Here is a 17,978-nt window from a genome sequence, read left to right on the forward strand (position 1 = left end):
TCGTTTCTGGAATTATTTTTATTGGATAGTATGGAAAAAATTAAGCAAGTTAGCCTTTTACAGAACTCAATTTGGATTTTATTTGAATTAGTTATGATTTTTTGAAGATTTGACAAAATCGGTGATAGTTTCATGATCGCGAGAACTGTCCGTACAGTTTCGGATTTTTTCCTTTTTCTTCAATTTTTCATACTTTTTCATGGAATTAACTTCCAATTTTTTGTATGGTTTTGTATATATACTATTACTATTCCTAATTCAATTCTAATTATCATTTTGAATTAATTTAATTTTTTTTAAATTAATTCAAGATATTAGTGTAATTTGAATTCGAATAGAATTAGTATTTGTCTTTTTGCTTAAAAATCTATCTTATTTTTAAATTTGATTATATTTTTTTTAAATTTAAGGTCAGATTTTTTAGATATTTATAATATCTTTTAAGATATTTATAATATCTTTTAAGATATTTAAGATATTTTAAAAATATCTTTTAAGATATTTATAAAATCTTTTAAGATATTTTAAAATATCTTATCTTTTAAGATATTTAAAAATATCTTATCTTTTAAGATTTTTTTTAAATCTTTTTAAGATATTTTGACCTTATTTAAATTTAAAATAGACATTTATAATCATGTAATTTTAAATAGATATAAGATAAAAAGTAGGTTTAATTTTAAATTTTTTTTATTTTCGAAATTTAATTTTAAATTCCGAAATTAATTTTTTTTTAAATTATTTTTCGAATATTAAATTTTTTTTTAATTTAATTATTTATTTATTCGAAATTATTTATTTAAAATTAAATAAATCCTACTTCCAACTATCCATTAACCCTGTTGCAGGAGTATGTGTTTTAGCTTGTTTGTAAGTTTTCAAAACCTATTATTACTTGATTGCAAATAGCCATGGTTACTTTTTGCCAGATCTAATGATCTGATGGCTCCCTTGGTCAAGATAATAATTTGTAACAGGTATATTTACAATCTTCTTTCATCTGTGTATGACCTAGCAACATGATAGGACCCATCCAAAGTGTGCCTGTGTGAGCCTATGTGTTTAATTTGATTATAGATACATATAGGTTGTTGTTGCTAAAATAAATTATCATAGTTCTTGATAGAATTTATTTAGGCCCATTTAGTTATTGGGCTTATTCAATTAATAACAGTTGTTCTTATTAAGGTTAAATTCCTCTCTTTTGGGCCTTGTGTGAGAGTTGGGAGCCATAGAAGTGGGTACGACATACTGAACCCAGCACCCCCTCACACAAACCACCCCAATTGTGAAGGCCCATTTGCCTGATTTGAATGACTGTACTAGGTTAATTACACTAGTTTAACCTAATAAAAATTGATTAGCAACATAATTAATTTCATTTATTTTGAAATTAATTTAAGAAAAATATAGTTTAAGGAATTTTATATTCTAAGCTAAACTATATGTATTTTCTTGTATTTAATTAAATATAGAATTATAACCATCTAGATTCTTTCTGGAACTTAATTTAAATTTTTCATTAAATATTCCTATTTAAGTTGATATTTAGTTATCTTCAACTAACCAACTTAAATCTGAATATCTTTTGAATTCAAAATTTCAAAATTAAGTTGAGGAATTTTAGGCATTGGTTATTAAGATTCTTTAGATATTTTTTAAGTTAATATCTTTTCGAATATTAACTTAAAATGGAATATTTTCAAATTAAGTGGTTACAACTTAATTTTTGATATTTAATTAAATTTAAATTTGAAAAATATTTAAGTTCTAGATTTTTTTCTAATACAACTTAAATTAGATATTTTTTCAAATTTTGTGGAAAAGATACTTAGTCAAATAAGATATTTTCTAGATAGTTATTTCTAGACTACTTATTATTTCTAATATTAAATAGGAAAATATTATACATTGTGAAATTAATTATTTAAATAATTAATTTTGGTACAATTTATTTTAAGTATATTTTTTCCTAGTATTAAACTAGAGATTAATAATTAAGCCTTCTCTACACTTAATTATTTATTTCTTGAATTTAATACATTTAATTAATTTGAAAATTAAATATCTAAGTTGATTTTTATCATCATACTTAAATATTTCTTTTTCATGACATTTAATTAAATAGAAAATTATTTTTAGTTGAAATTTATTTTTTCAACTAAATTTAAATAATTTTCAAAATATATTTTTTCTTTATTTTATTAATCAATTTTCGAAATTGCATTTCTTAAATGCTAGAATTTCGAATTTTATCTTGAAAAATAGATTAAGTTGTAAATTAATTATTTTAATTAATTCTTGGATCAACTTAAATCAATGATTTTTTTCATTTATTGATTAATTTAAAATAAATTGAATTAAAGTATATTATTAGAAATAGAATTAATTAGTCAAAGGAAAATCTAGATAGGTGATATTTTTGCTTGAAGTATTTTTCTAGTGTATTTAATTAAATAGAAAATTAATATTTAAGTTGATTTTCATCATCATACTTAAATATTTGTAATTTTTCTTATATATTTAATTAAATAGGAAAATTATATTTTTTGTTGTAAATTAATTTTATTAATTAATTTTGGGCCAACATTAAATTAGAATAATTTTTTCCAGGATTTATTTTTTATTTTAATATGCATTTTTCGAAAATTGTATTCTTATATACTTTAATTTTTCGAAATGCAATATATATTTATAGAAAATTAAATTTGAGTTGTAAATTAATTTAAATTAATTTTGTAACAACTTAAATATTTTTTTTCTAAATATTTATTGGAAATTATTACTAAGATGGAAATAATTCATGTTATTTTCATATCCATCTAAGTAAAATTTATAAATATTAAATTAAAATTTATATTTAGAATTTTTCATTCTAAATTGGAAATTTTAATTAAATAAATATATATTTAAAATAAATAGAATAAATAAAGAGAATAAAAGAAAATACAACTCTTTTCAAATATTGAGCTTTATTATAGAGACATTCGATCTCCATTGTGGGTTTTACACCGCGTTTGTTTTAGTGAGTAATCCTCCCTAATGGAGGAACGTTCATTAGCAATTTCGCACCGTTTAACCTCGCATGATAAGTAGTTTGTAAGTGTTTTGTATGGTATGGATCACCCTAATGGTGGCGACCATACTTGACTTGCAAATTATGAAACAATGGTGGAAGCTCATAAGATAGAATTGCCTTGACTCTCGCCTAAACGGGACAACGGCTGAATTCCAATCTTGATCGAATAAAAGGTTGCTAGAATGTTTAACATTTTAGACGAGCTGACAACTCTATTCAATGAATTGTAGCTTTGACTCTCGCCTAAACGGGACAACCGATATCGGTTTGTTGAAAACCTTGGAAATTATTTAGGATTGTAAGTTTTAGTATTTTCACTTGTCATTCCTACTTACTATATGTTTATAATTTCTGAATTGTGTATGAATTTATATTGAACCATGTTATTTTCTGTTATTAAGTTGTAGTTTAATTTCGAATCTTCATTGTTGGTCTAACTTGGCTTGTTTATCTAATGAGATAAATCCCTAGTGGATTTTCACCATTAGACATACATAATAGTGTTAGATCTCGAAAGATAAATATTGTATATGCGACATCTAGCTGTTCATCAATTGATGACACCTTAGACTAGTATTTTTACGATATAAAACAAGAAGATTATATAAATAAGATTACTTTGACTTTCGCTAATCGAAGCATCGTTGGATTCTTATTTTAAACGAAATTATCCTAATTCCTCTTAGCTTATTCATTTCGAATTAGCTTTCAAATATATCATTGGATGAATGGTCTATGAATCATTTCATGTCATTATATTTTCTCTTAAGAAATTAAATGACGCATATGATTATAACCCCGAAATTCTATTCCCAATTGATATAAATCCTCAATCTTAGAAATCTCCTACTTGTATGGGCAAATCTGACTTAGAGTTTGTATTAGTAGTGGTGGTCCAAGAAAGAATTACTCATTAAATTTGGTTGAATTTAAGTCTTTGACTTTAATTTTAGATTCCAAATAGAAATTTTCTTAAATTTCTAATTCCGAATACAATACGGCTTACACTTTCTCAAGTGTTTAATATCCATCTTTTATTAATGGATTAAAAACTGTATGGAATGTGAGTTAGGTGATTCTGTGACCGGGATCCACTTGAAGTATTCTAAGAACTCTTTGATGTAACTAAACCTATGTCATCATAGACACTACCACATTTTCTTAATCTATGGCATTTGTATCTTGTTCATAGTGGATTTGACAAGATCAATCTCTCGCAAAGAGTTAATATGCCTATATCCACTGAAAGTAGTTCATCTCATTCGCAGATGAATGTACATTCAGGGGTGGATATGAGTTTTTCGTTGTATTCTTAAAACGATAACTCTAGATTATACCTTATGCAAAGAAATTTGAAATGTTTGAAAAATTTCATTAATTTCTAGCAATGGTTAAACACCATTAAGGTAAGTGGTTAAAGATCTTGCGAACTGATAGGGGTGGAGAAATAGTTAGTAGATATGCAGTTCAAAGATCATTAAATTGATTTTTGAATTATATCCAAACTTACCTCCCCAGAAATTTCGAGTTGCATATTGATGATTAGTTACTAGTCGTTGCCTAAATCCTTCTATGGTAATACAATTTCGGAATGATGTAATGGTTGTATACTTAATGTAAATCATTACTAGATTCATGGATGACCTAATCAAAATCTTAAGAAAAGCTAGAACTCGTTAACCATGGTTTCTTAGCTATTCTAAGTGATTAGGGGTGGACCATCCCATTGTCAATAGATAAGAAAGTGTTTGTTCAAACAAATACTACTTTTCTAAGAAAATGACTAAGTCTGAAAAACAAGTAGCAAATAAAGGAGATATTTAATTCTTGATTCCAAAAGTGTTCTATCATCTTATATGACATATGATGATCCCACTGCCTCTGTTGTCTTGTCACAACCAAAGAGGTTAATACCATTTAGTTTTCTTCGACATAATTCGCGGTACCTTGTCGTAGTGGGAGAGTTTCTAGGAACTCACCTTCTTATGAACTCGGGAGACACTAGTGATTAAAATCCATTGTGAGTTTAAACAAGTAATGGATTGTCAAGATAAGAAACTAAGAAGAAAGCCTATAGAACTATGGTTTAATCCATTCACATGGAATAACCTAAAGTTTTCTATTACAAGGACATAAAAGGAAATTTTCGTTTATAAGTCTATTCAATGGACTTAACAAAACTTCCTGTTCCTAGTATTACAGGTTTGAGTTTATCTAAACCTATGGCTTGTGGTATACCTGGTAATTACTTACTCTAATGCAAGCAACTTACTTTAGTAAAATGCTGAAGCATTTTCTTTCTAATGGCAATCTATAGAAGCTTCACAACTTCTTAGGTATAGATTTTATTTATCTAAGGAAAAGTCTTAACTATTCCAGAAAAGATAAAGCCATGAAAGAATTTCTTATATCAACAGTGAGAGGTCTTAGATATGCTTTTGTATGCCTTAGACCAGACATCTGCTGTTGAGTGGGAGTAATGAGTAGGTACAGATTAATCCAGAGAAGAACATTGGAAGACAATCAAGTAAATCTTAAGATAAAGAAGAGGAACTATATGTTAGTCTATAAGGGTGTGTTTAAAACTCTTAGACTACACCATATCAGATTTCGAAATTTGCCTATGTGCTAGTAAATCTTTCTGATAAGATGGTGGTTACTACGGGGGTGGAATAGTGATTTTGGAGAAGTGTAAAAACCTATCTGAAGTCTCTAGGTCTACCAGAAAAGGACTGAATGTTAAAGCTGCAGGAAAGTTACTTATTCAGTCTAAGGAAAGTTCTATACATCTTTGGCACCATTCCAAATTGCCTTAAACTACTAGTGTTAATTTCCTGATTAACCAAAAGTAGTTGCCAAAGGTATAGAATCCAGTATCCCAAGAGAGTAAACATATAGAGAGGAATTTCACATTATCAATGATTTTGTGATTAAAGGAAGAGTAATGGTGGAGAAAAGGTTGTGGTTAATTCAACCTTTCAGATCCTATTACGAGGAGTTTACTACTACTACACTTGATTTGTATATCAAGGTGTTGAGATTATTTGAAACGCACCTTTTGTTTTATATTAGTGCAAGTGGGAGTTTGTTGGGTTTTATGCCCTAAATAAAACTCATTTCAATATAATCAGATTTACTTATTAATATAGATCAGAAATAACATTTAATGTTGCATGGTTCACATGATTTATTTCATGATTATATGTACATAATGTATAAATTCATTTGAAACCCTTTTCACATACTTGATCCTGTTTATTGTGCCGTCAACACATTGGAAAGTAAACATGACTATGTGAATAAAGTTTCCTAGATTTATCAGACATAGGGTTTTACTGATATGATAATCTACAACAGAGTTTACTTGTATTTGGAGAAATACTATGTTCTTTCCAGAACATTGGTTAAAGTAAAGCTCAGGTTGGATGCATGGAGTATGCATCGGAAGGGACCGATATTGAACTTTGACTTAGATTTATTAAACTTACCGTAATATCTATTCAAGTCAATATCGCCTAAGTTGATCCTAGATCAAATGATCTTAATCCTGATATGATTAGGCTCAATCTTGAAAGGCTATTCGTGTTCTTTGATTTGTTAGTTAAGCCTACTTTTAGGTCAGGGTGATACGTACATTTTGGGAACACGGTAGTGCAATTGAGTGGGAGCGCTATCATAAACATGGAATCTATAGCTTCTATATGGCGAATAGTAAGCAAAGGATGATCTCCTTCGAGCTTGACCAAACGAACATAAATGGTGGAGTACTCATTTCACATAAGCTGAAATATCATTTATACGGGGTCAAGTGTTTTAAGGAATAAATACATTGTAGGGTGTAACGGTAATTTAATCCCTTTACAGTGTAGATCATTCATATAGAGGATCATTGATCACATTAGGATTATAACAATGGATAACTAATGATGTGTCTATATGGTGGAAAATATAGAGCATTCTATATACTGAGAGTGCAATTCTAAGTTCTATGCGTGGATTCAACGAAGAATTAATAAGTTAGTGAATTTTAGTGCTAAATTCTTGATCTACTTATTGGAAGCTCGGTTATATAGACCCATGGTCCCCCCACTAGTTGAGATAATATTGCTTGTAAGACTCATGTAATTGGTTTTGATTAATCAATTATAATTCACAAATTAGACTATGTCTATTTGTGAAATTTTCACTAAGTAAGGGCGAAATTGTAAAGAAAGAGTTTATAGGGGCATATTTGTTAATTATGATACTTTGTATGGTTCAATTAATAAATATGATAAATGACAATATTATTTAATAATTATTTATAGTTATTAAATAGTTAGAATTGGCATTTAAATGTTTGAATTAGGAAATTGGCATTTTTGAGAAAATCAGATACAAAAGGTGTTAAAATTGCAAAATTGCAAAGCCCAAGGCCCAATCCATTAAGTGTATGGCCGGCCACCTTTGTAGCTTTTTTAAATTGATTTTTTCATTATTTTAATGCCATATAATTCAAATCAAACCCTAGTGGAATGCTATAAATAGATAGTGAAGGCTTCAGGAAAATAACACACTTCTGAATCAGAAAAACCTGAGCCTCCACTCTCTTCTCTAGCCGCCACTCTCTCTCTCTTTTCTTCCTCAATATTTCGAACCTCTCTTAGTGATTAGAGTAGTGCCCACACACATCAAGTGATACCTCAATCATAGTGAGGAAGATCGTGAAGAAAGATCATCAGCAAAGGAGATTCAGCATCAAAGATTCAGAGAAAGAGATCCAGGTTCAGATATTGATAATGCTCTGCTACAGAAAGGAATCAAGGGCTAGATATCTGAACGGAAGGAGTCATATTATTCCGCTGCACCCAATGTAAGGTTTCCTAAACTTTATATGTGTTTATTTCATCGTTTTAGAAAGTTCTTATTTAGGATGTTAATAAACATACTTGTGAGTAGATCTAAGATCCTGGTAAAATAATTCCAACATTTTCGAGGTTGAGGATTAATCTACATCAACTCTAAACTTTTGGGGACTTTTGCCGCAATTATCCCTTTTAACAATAATTTTTTATTTTTTCAATAATTTTTTTTCCTTTCCGCTAGTTTATAATACATAAATAACAATAAAGAATTATTATCATAAGTTTCTTCCAAAAAAAAAAAATTAAGTATATCTAAATTAATTATAAGGATTGGTTTGGTTTGAACCTCTATCGGAATTTTTAAAATCGTGACCGAATCAAAGAATTTTAAATGGTCTTGACCAAAAAAATTCATATCAGATTCATTTGGTCCGATCTCAAATGGTTTGGTCCGAATCGATTGGTTTGAAACCACAAATTGCGAATTATATCAACACCCCTAATTTTTATACTATTTTTCCATCTTGTTTTCAATTTTTCCTATTTTAAGAAATAGTCATATTTTTGCATAAAAAATGTGTAATTTCCACTCAAGTATATTGAATTTATTACCAATAAATATTCACTGTGAGAAAAATACAGAGGCTGCCCATGTCCAACTATTGAAATTATTTAATTTTGAATTATATTTAATTAAGACACTAACCTCTCTCATTCTCATTTTCATTTCCTTTGTAGATGTTGTGGACGAGGGAGCAGTGCACCTCAGTTTGTCCTCTCTTCGTCCATTTGCTATGACAATAAGAAGTTTAGAGTAAGGATTTCAGTGTGTTTTTCGTGTTGCTTAGATTTAGTGAAATTCAATTAATTAATGGGCGATTACATATATTTGAAGCTAATAATGAGTTTGAAAGTTGATGTTGTAAAAATTAGAAATTTTTACATGAAAAATCCATTTTACACAATTTATTACAAAATTACTCACACACGCCTATTACTACATTTTTACTTACAAAGTTGTTTTTATTACACATTTACCACTTACTCATCATTCCATGCATACACGTGTGCTCTCCCTATCCATCATCAGTCAAATCCTACTCTCTTCCCTCTCTTTTTTCATTTTCTTTTCATTTCATTTTCGATTCTTCATTTCTGTTTTCTAAGTTCATTTGAATTCAAGTAACCTCCATTAACCACCCATAATTTATCACGTTTTTCCCTCTTCTTTTTGGTTCATCCACGAATTTTCAACTTCCTCTTAGCCCACGATTTAGCAACTGTTTTTCCCTCTCTGTTTCAGTTTTTTTCAATCTTATTTATAAGATGGCAATCACTCGTTCATCATCATCATCCCCTTCTCCAGTTCTCAAACAGAAATAAAAAATGGGCAAGAAATCGTTGGCCAACAAATCCAAGGGTAAACGCCCAATCAATGAAGATTTTGATTCTGATTTTGAAGCTCCAATGCCCAAGCGTGTGAGACCCCATTCTTCGAAGAAAACGAAGCTCAACTTGGAGGAGCACACGGTTCCAGAAATTTCTGGGAAAAAAACTATTGCACATGCTGAAGATCGGACTCAGGTTGGTTTTTAGTTTTATTTTCGTTTCCCCCTTTCCTTCATTTATACTTTACCCAGATTTTGGCGTTTTTATGTTCATTATGCTTTGTGTAATTTTAGGGTTTCATTTGCGCATTTTGTTTCATGTTTTTAAATTTTTTAGTTATTTATTGTTGGTTTTGAACATTTCATTTGATTCTGGTCTGGGTGTTGTTCTTTAATTTGGTTTTGTTTTCTTTATTTTCAGTGTTTTTTTGTGCTTACAGGTTATGTGTTTTGTTTTCGTTTTTAGTGTTTTCAATCAGTCGTCTGTAGTTTCTTATCAGTTTTTTAATAGTTTGTTAATGGTATGTTTTGATGTGTTTTCGATTTTCATTAGGTTTAGTTGTTTGCTGTTATATTTTAGGTTTCAAAACGATTTTCAAATCTTTGCTCTATATTTTTCTATAGTTGTATATGTTTTGTAGTTTGTTTGTTGTTTTTATATAGTTTTATTGTTCTTTTTATACTGTATTTTTCGATTTCCTTTAGGGTTAGTTGTTTACTGTTTTTTTTATGTTTCCAAACGATTTCAGGTCTTTACTGTTTTTTTTTTTGTGTAGTTGTTTGTCATTGATAGTTTGTTTGTAGTTGTATTACAGTTTTCATACTGTTTTATTCAGGATTTATAATTTATTTTGGCCATTTTCGTTATGTTGCAGGTTTGGGACTGTAAATTTAGTCCTTCTGATTTTTACAGATCTAAGTGTGTATGCACCAGTGTTTATTCCGTGATAGATAATATTAAGAACACTTTATCTGTTAATTTGCTTTCTTTGTTTCGTCAAACTCAGTTTGGGCATTTTCTGGATATGCCTGAGTTTGTTTTTCATCCGCAAGTCGTACATAGTTTATTACTAAGGGAAGTTTTACAGCCCAATCCTAAAGAGTTTTGGGCTAAGGTTGCTGGCCGTTGCATACGGTTTAGTGCCGAAGAATTTTACCTGATTTCTGGTTTAGATTGTTTCGGTGATTGCAACAAGTTGTTGTTTTCACAGGAAACAAATCAATTGGTAGAAACATGTTTCCGTGGTGTAAAAACTATTGACCACAAAGCCATCGAGGATGCTTTTTTGGGTAGTCGGTGGGGTTTGGATGAGTCTATTGGTTTGAAAATGGCTGTTTTGTATTTCATTCAGTGTTTTCTTCTTAGCAATACTCCTGACAAAGAAGTGTCTAGGTTTGTTCTAGATGTAGTTGATAGCGGTCGGTGGGATGAGTATTGTTGGGGTAGGGAATCATTTGAATTGACAATTGACTCATTCAAAGGTAGGATTGAGCATGGGATCATTATGAAAAATAGAAAGGCAGAGAAGGGAGGGCAATATGATGGCTGGTATAGGGCATTGGGATGTCCTTGGGTTTTCACGGTTTGGTTTTATGAATGCTGTCCTGCAATGGTGAACTCTTTCTGTAAGAGAGTTTCATCTTCTATTCCCAGGATTCTGAACTGGAGCAACACCATCGTCACCAAAAATCCAACCCTTCGAGACTTGAAGGGCAAGATTTTTGATTTACCTTTGGAGAAGGTAATTTACAGTTTCTTTACTGTTTCTTTACTGTTTCTTTTCAGTTTTATTTATGTTGTTATTTTTTGGTTTTTCCAATTGTTTTAATTTTTTTCATATTATGTTTGATTATGCTGTTCAGTTGAAGATAAAAAACATGCGTCCTACTGATGAAGAGAGGCAGCAGCTTCAACTTGACGGTTTATTTCTCGATGAATCTATTGATGACCGTGGTGTAGCGAAGCAATCCTTCGAGGGTGGGTCATCTTCAAAGAAGTCTGATTCAGCAGATATTGATTGGATGAAATCTAAGCTGGAGATGCTCATTTCGAATCAATCATCATTGGCCGAGGACTTCATTTCATTGAGGTGTTTTGTTGATTTTAATTTCAAATCCGTAATGACTGTAATTAAGGATATCCAGGAGAAGGTTAATGCCATTCATCGTCATCCTTCTAATGAGGTATTTATTCTTATTTTATTGTTTAGGTTTTTTTATATTTTTTTTAAAGTTTCTTTACTGTTTTATTTAAGTTTCATTTATGTTGGTTGATACAGGGAAAGTCATCGGATGAATTAGTAACTCAAGATTCTGATGATGATGCTGATGATGATGATGATGATGATGATGCCGAGGATGATGAGAAGCAATTGCCTGATCCAGAAAATATTGATTCCGACTCCGACGATGGTGGTGAGTTGGTTAAAGTTGGTGGGGATGCTGATGATGCTGACAAGGCTGTTACTGCTGTTCCTTCTGCTGATGTGAATCCATCTGAGGATGTTGGAGGGAGTGATAAAAATGTTAAGGATGTTGAGAAGCCGAAGGGCGATGAGTCTCGATTGAAGGGGGACGATTTCTTTGATGGGTTGAGCCAGCTTGAAATAGATGATGATCAAGTTGTGTTGGCTGGCTTGGAGGCTGTTGGTAAAATCCATGTAAGTTTACTTTTAATTGTTTTCAAGAAAACTAGGTTTCTTTTTGGTTGCTCATTAGTTTCTAGTATGTTTTGCAACTATTTTAATGCATTCTTTCTTTTTTAGGTCCCCGCACCCAATCCAGATGTTGTTGGTGAAAAGTCAGATGCCCTTCATACTGATGAAGAAACTGAGGACACTGTCTCTGATACATCTCTGTTGGATAAGAGGAAGCGTGCTCCGGCCTTGAAATCTCCATTTGTTGATTTCGGGTCTACTGATGTCGGGAGCACTCCAATGGAGCTTATGTCCTCAGGTTCTCAATCAGCTGGGGATGATAGGGATTTTAAAATGGTGACTTATGTGAAGGACCTTTATGCTCTTAATGATGCTTTTGCTGATCCCGTATCTGCCGAGATTGAGGCAAAATTTGATGCTTGGATTGGTGAAGGATTGCTTAAACATCCTAGGTGACTGTTTTTATTAAATCTGTTTTTGTTTTATTTTTCAGTTTTATTCCTGTTTTAATGCTATTTTTTTGCTGTTTTTTTGTTGTTGTAGGCATTATAATTGTTATGAAGACGGCGCAAAGAAATTTACCCCGGGTTTTAGGCTAGGTGTTGATTATGTTGAGGATAAAACTTGGTTTTATCATTTGGCCACATGCGACATGTTTATGAACGACTCGGTAAAGTTTCCAATTTATATTGTAGTTATGATAGTTTGTTTTCAGTTGCTTTATAAATGTTTTTTAGTTTTGATACTGCATTTCAGTTTTTTTACAGTTGTTCAACCTTTTCATTTGTGTTTCTGTGTTGTTTTTTTTCTCAGCATATGAACACCATATTCTATTACCTTCGGAAAAAAGGTAAATATTCTTCCGCTGTGACGTTGAATTTCGCAACTACTGATTGTCTGTTTGATGATTCCATCCAAGCATTGTACCACAAATATAACAAGGCCAAGTCAATGAAGACTAAGATGTCACACATTCACGCTGCCCACCCAATAGCGCATTACATCCGAGGTATGCGCATTCCCTGTTCCAAGCCTTGGTATGAAGCCGATCATGTGCTATTCATCATCAATTTAAGAAGGGAAAGTCATTGGGTTTTTGGGCGTCTTGACTTGAACGAAGGGACGTTGTTTCTGTACAATTCTTTGAGGACCGCGAAGATGAATGCCGCAGCTAGGAATGCGATGAAGGCTTATTCCGTGTTGCTGCCTTTGTTTTTCGATTTACTTGGGTTCTGGAAGAATAGAGCACAAGCTCCTGCCTCAGTTTCTGACCCTACAGCTCCATTCAGAATCGTGGAGCTTAGTGGTCTTGCGTCTCAGCAGAAGAAGTGAGTGTTTCTTTTAAGTTTCTTTTATGTTGTTTTTTAGTTTCTAAACTGTTTACTTTTTCTTTCTGTTTTTTATAGTGATTGCGGGGCATATGTTGCTGCCTTTGCTGAATTCTTTATCCACGGAAAGGATGTCCCTGCAGACTTTGACATCGAAGTTTATCGTACCCGACTTGCTTCACTTTTCTTCTCGTACGGCCAAAGGAAAATTGACGAAAGCATTGACAGCGAGGATGAGAAGCAAAGCAAGTCTTCTAAGGCATCTAAATTGAAGAAATAGGATCTTTTAATTTGGTGGCTCTTTTCTGTTATTTGTTGAATCTATTACCAGACAATTTTTAGTGTTGTTGTTTCAATGTAGGTATTATATTTGATTTTATACTATGTACCTGGTTTAAAACTTTTAGGATATTTGACATTTACTCCTTATAATATCTTTATTGTATAGGTTTGTATGTCCCAAAGTTGTTTGTTTTTTTTAATTGTTCAAGTTCTTATATACGGTCGCACAACTATGGAGAAACTATTAACCAACTGAATACAAACTATGTTTTTATTTTTCCTAAATTGTGCTATGAATGTATTTTTATTCTTCGTATTCCATTAATCCTTTTCCCTTTATTCAAGTTATGTTTTATCAATTATTGACTGACTGCCTTTAAAACTTTAAAGAAGAAGTCATTCCGGTACTTAATATTTTACAAAGGGTTGCAACTGTAACAAAACGATTTTGAAACTATTAAAAAACTATTTCAAATTTCATAAAAATGAAATCCCATGTATTTAGAACATCACAGATCAACCTGTTTGAATTTGCACACAAAATTAAACAATTCAAATATTTCATATGTATCTATTTTATTGCTTGATTGTTGCATGTCTTTCGATTGTGTCCGTGTTGTTCACATTTGCTGCACCTGTTATGTTTTTTTGTATCCCATTCAGATAAAAATCTTCGTTTCCTTGGTCTTCCAGATCTTATTTTTTGGTTTGGTGGCAGAACAATGATATCTTTTATGTTTTGTGGCACATCCCAAGTTGTGTGATTGTGTACCGGATATGTTGAGTCGCTGTATGTTTCAAGCCATGTTCGCGTGGTGTAATAACCCGAACAGTAGTTGTAAACATTCAAGTTCATCTCTTTTATAACAGCAAGCGCATGAGCACACGGTAACTCATCAAGTTGGAATCTGTTGCAACTGCATGTTTTCTCCTTGAGGTTGATGACCCATGATCTGGTTAGTTCAATGACTTCGAACATGGTCTCGTTTATTGGTTTTACCTGCGGATTAAGTGTAAAACTGTTAATATGTATAACAACGACAAACAAACTATTAAGAAACTATAATGCAACTAAAATATTAAACATTTCATTACATTTTCTATCAATGAGTCCACAAAGTTGTCGACTAATTTCTTCTTTGCTGTAGGTGTTAAAAATGTTGTTGTTTTCTGTGCTTTTTTCCTGTTTGTGTATGTCCATTGTTGAATCAATGCTCTCAATGACTCCATCAGTGTTGTGATTGGTAGCTCTCTAGCTGCCAAGTTTGCTGCATTTAGAGATTCAGCAATGTTTGAAGTCATAGCTGAATACCTGTTGTTTTTGCAGTGGTATCTTGACCATTTGTGGTATCCAACTTGTTGTAAATATGGTCTTACACGGATGTCCAAGCTGTCCAACTCGCTCATATGGTATTCAAATTTCCTCTCTGTGTATGCTCTGGCTGCAGCGAAGAATGGTTTATCCAGCTTGCTTGCATTCTTCTTCAAGGTTGCTTTTAGGTTGCTTAACAGGTGGTATACACAATAGCAATGTGTGATTTCTGGAAATACTTGACAAGCTGCCTTACTTATGCTCTCATGTCTATCTGAGATCAAGCACTGTTCCTCTCTAATCCCATATGTTTCTCTCACTTTTGTGAAAAACCATTGCCATGAGTTTTTGTTTTCTGAATCCACAACAGAAAAAGCTAGTGGAAAAATGTGCCCATTTGCATCCTGTGTACAAGCAGAGAGCAATGTACCTCCATATGTTGATTTAAGGAAAGTTCCGTCAACAACTATTATAGGTTTGCATTTCTTCCATCCTTTTATTGATGCATCCAGTGCGACAAACAAGTACTTGAAGCTGTTGTCATCCTCTGTTTCCATGTGCACTATTGTTCCGGGATTAATTTTTTGCAACATGTGCAAAAAACCGGGCAGCAACCTGTATGATTCGTTGGCTTTTCCTCGTAATTCTTCTTGCGCGTGCTCTTTGCTTCTCCATGCTTTCATGTAGTTCATTCTCACCCCATACTTGTGTTTCATTTCTCCTCTGATGTCTTGTGGCGTTTGAGTTGTTTTTATGTTGGTGAACCGTGGCTTGATGTAGTTTCCAATCAATTTCGTTGTAGCTTGTCTCTTGTCTGCAAATCTGATGTTTAGATCACAAGTGTGTATCATCTTTCTGGTGTACTTTCGAATGATGAATGACTTTGTTGGCCCGTTTCTGGATGCTGTTAGTGCCCACTTGCATTTTGGATCCAAACAACAAATCTTGTATGTTCTTGCACATGATTTTTTAACTCTGAATTGGAAGTTGTTCCTAATTGCATAGAAACCAAGCACACTCTGCAGTGTTTCTTTGTCTTTGTATATTTGTGCTTCTTCTATTTCAGGATGATGCGGATCTGTGATTAGTAGTTCGTCATAATCTGTGATTTCTGGTTCCTTTTTTCTGTTGTTTTCCAGTTGCTCAACCATTTCCTCTGCCACAAGTTTTGCATAGTCCATGAAGTCAAAACTTTCTCCCCCAAATTCCGGTACTGTAGCTTCAATTATATGTTGTTGATTTGTTGAGTCTTCTGTTGTTGCTGCATTGTATTCGATTGGTTGGAAGGCGCTTGTATGTGTAATTAATGAATTGTCATTTCCAAAGAATGATGCATCGATGGTTGTTGTTGGGTTGTTGATGACATTCACACACATTGGGTATGTTGTGAAGTCGGGGTCTTTCAGTTTGAGTTGTCTGTAGAAATGCAGGCTTTGATCATCCTTTATCCTCAATGGTTGGTATCCTTCCTTCACTTGATATTTCAGTTGCAAAACAGTTTTTTCTTGGTTGCACTCCAGGGCATCTTTGAGTTTCTGTTGCAAATCTTCATAGTTACAATTGGCAGAAATGTAGTGTCCACTGGCTTCATAATTTTCATAATTCATTCGATCATCGAATTGTCCATTGTAGAAGACTAGGAATGGAATCTCTTTCCTTTCCTATGTTTTTGCAATGGTCCTGTTCTATAATGCTCCTAACCAATATGGCTACAGAGTTAATATATACAATTGTTGTTTTCAGCTGCATATATGAGAAGTTCAACTACACCATCCAAGCCAAAGATAACCCCTTGTGTGAAAATTGAACCTTCTTTTACCAACAATAGTAATGATAAAGAAAGTATGGTTTCACAGGACTTAATTGCAAAGAAAGAAATAGTTGAACCTTCAGGTAATTTTAAGTCTATATGAATCAAGAATATAATGTCAAACATTCCCCTAGAAAACTTAGCTTATATACATATTTTGCTTATAAATTTAATGTAGACAAGTTTATGAAGGTGAAATCTGAAGCAAATACTGATGACAATCAAGGCAGTAATAATAAGAGGCTTTCATCTTCTGAAGCAGCCATCAAATTCATCTCAAACAATCCTTACCTCCAAGTGAATTTGAGATCATCTCAGGTGTATGGAGGAAGACCGGTATGTAGAGAAAATGTTACTTATACACATCAACCAATATAAGGACACATATACTTTATTATCATTATATCTTTGTGTTCATCTTTTGTTTTTTCATATCATGATCAAGAGACTACTAGTCATGAATGTTTGTATGGTACTTCTTGTTTGTGCAGTATATTCCAATGGCTTTTGGAAACCTTTATTTTGAGAAAAAGGCACAAACTGTAACTTTTTGGGTTGGTGAGAAAAATTGGCTTGTGAACTTAACTGTTAATAAGAGATCAGTTGGGTTAGAGTATAAGTTTTCTAGTGGATGGGCTGCATTTGCAAGAGGGAATTGTCTTCAGCCAAGTGATGTGTGCATATTTGAGCTGATACAGAGGAATCAACCTCAGATGAAAGTTACCATATTTAGACAAAATGGTCTGCCTCTGTAATAAACTGTTGTTATAATTTTCTACTTATTTAATTACTTTAGCTACAATTTGCCCCAGCTAAGGGGTTATTTCTTTAGGTTGCTTTAAGTGACATATCAGGATTAAAATGGTTCCTTTTGTACATGTTATTGGTGTTTGTGAATTCTCTTAAGCCATGCCCAATTTGATCTCTAATTTCACTTGAAAGCACTTTACCACCCATATCAATTCTTCAAATAATTACCAATTCCATACTTTTTTTTCTTCTTTCTTCATTTTGTTCATGTACCCTAATATTAGTATATTATGTGTTTTAGTTAATTAGATTATTTTATATGTATCTTTTATTTTAAAAATATATATTTTTTAAAAAAATATATTTAATTATTTTTAATTTTAATATTTTTGTGAAATATTTAATATTTTTAATTATACATTTTTTTATGACTTGCTATAATAGGTAATTAACAGGTAAATTTTTTATTTTTAGACTTAAATTAATTATATACTTAAAATAAATTTATTTTTTGATAAAAATATTTTA

At 31.8% G+C, this 17,978-nt stretch overlaps 1 protein-coding gene across 1 annotated transcript; it reads left to right on the plus strand.

The window, feature by feature from the left end:
* The first annotated feature begins 8,568 nt into the window (after positions 1-8,568).
* LOC133030759 (uncharacterized) lies at positions 8,569-11,592 on the plus strand. Its single transcript, XM_061103602.1, has 3 exons — positions 8,569-9,507; positions 10,187-11,053; positions 11,175-11,592. The coding sequence occupies exons 1-3, from the start codon at positions 9,310-9,312 to the stop codon at positions 11,583-11,585; spliced, it is 1,476 nt and encodes a 491-aa protein (XP_060959585.1). The 5' UTR covers positions 8,569-9,309; the 3' UTR covers positions 11,586-11,592.
* Positions 11,593-17,978: the final 6,386 nt, after the last annotated feature.

Source organism: Cannabis sativa, chromosome 9, assembly GCF_029168945.1.
Source record: "Cannabis sativa cultivar Pink pepper isolate KNU-18-1 chromosome 9, ASM2916894v1, whole genome shotgun sequence".
Classification (NCBI taxonomy): domain Eukaryota; kingdom Viridiplantae; phylum Streptophyta; class Magnoliopsida; order Rosales; family Cannabaceae; genus Cannabis; species Cannabis sativa.

What these genes read in the sequence shown, in the direction of transcription:
- LOC133030759 (XM_061103602.1), top strand. Translation starts at nt 9,310, where the DNA reads ATGGGCAAGAAATCGTTGGCCAACAAATCCAAGGGTAAACGCCCAATC. An exon ending in ATGCTGAAGATCGGACTCAG is followed by an intron (nt 9,508 to 10,186) that starts GTTGGTTTTTAG and finishes GTTATGTTGCAG; the next exon opens with GTTTGGGACTGTAAATTTAG. An exon ending in TTGATTTACCTTTGGAGAAG is followed by an intron (nt 11,054 to 11,174) that starts GTAATTTACAGT and finishes TATGCTGTTCAG; the next exon opens with TTGAAGATAAAAAACATGCG.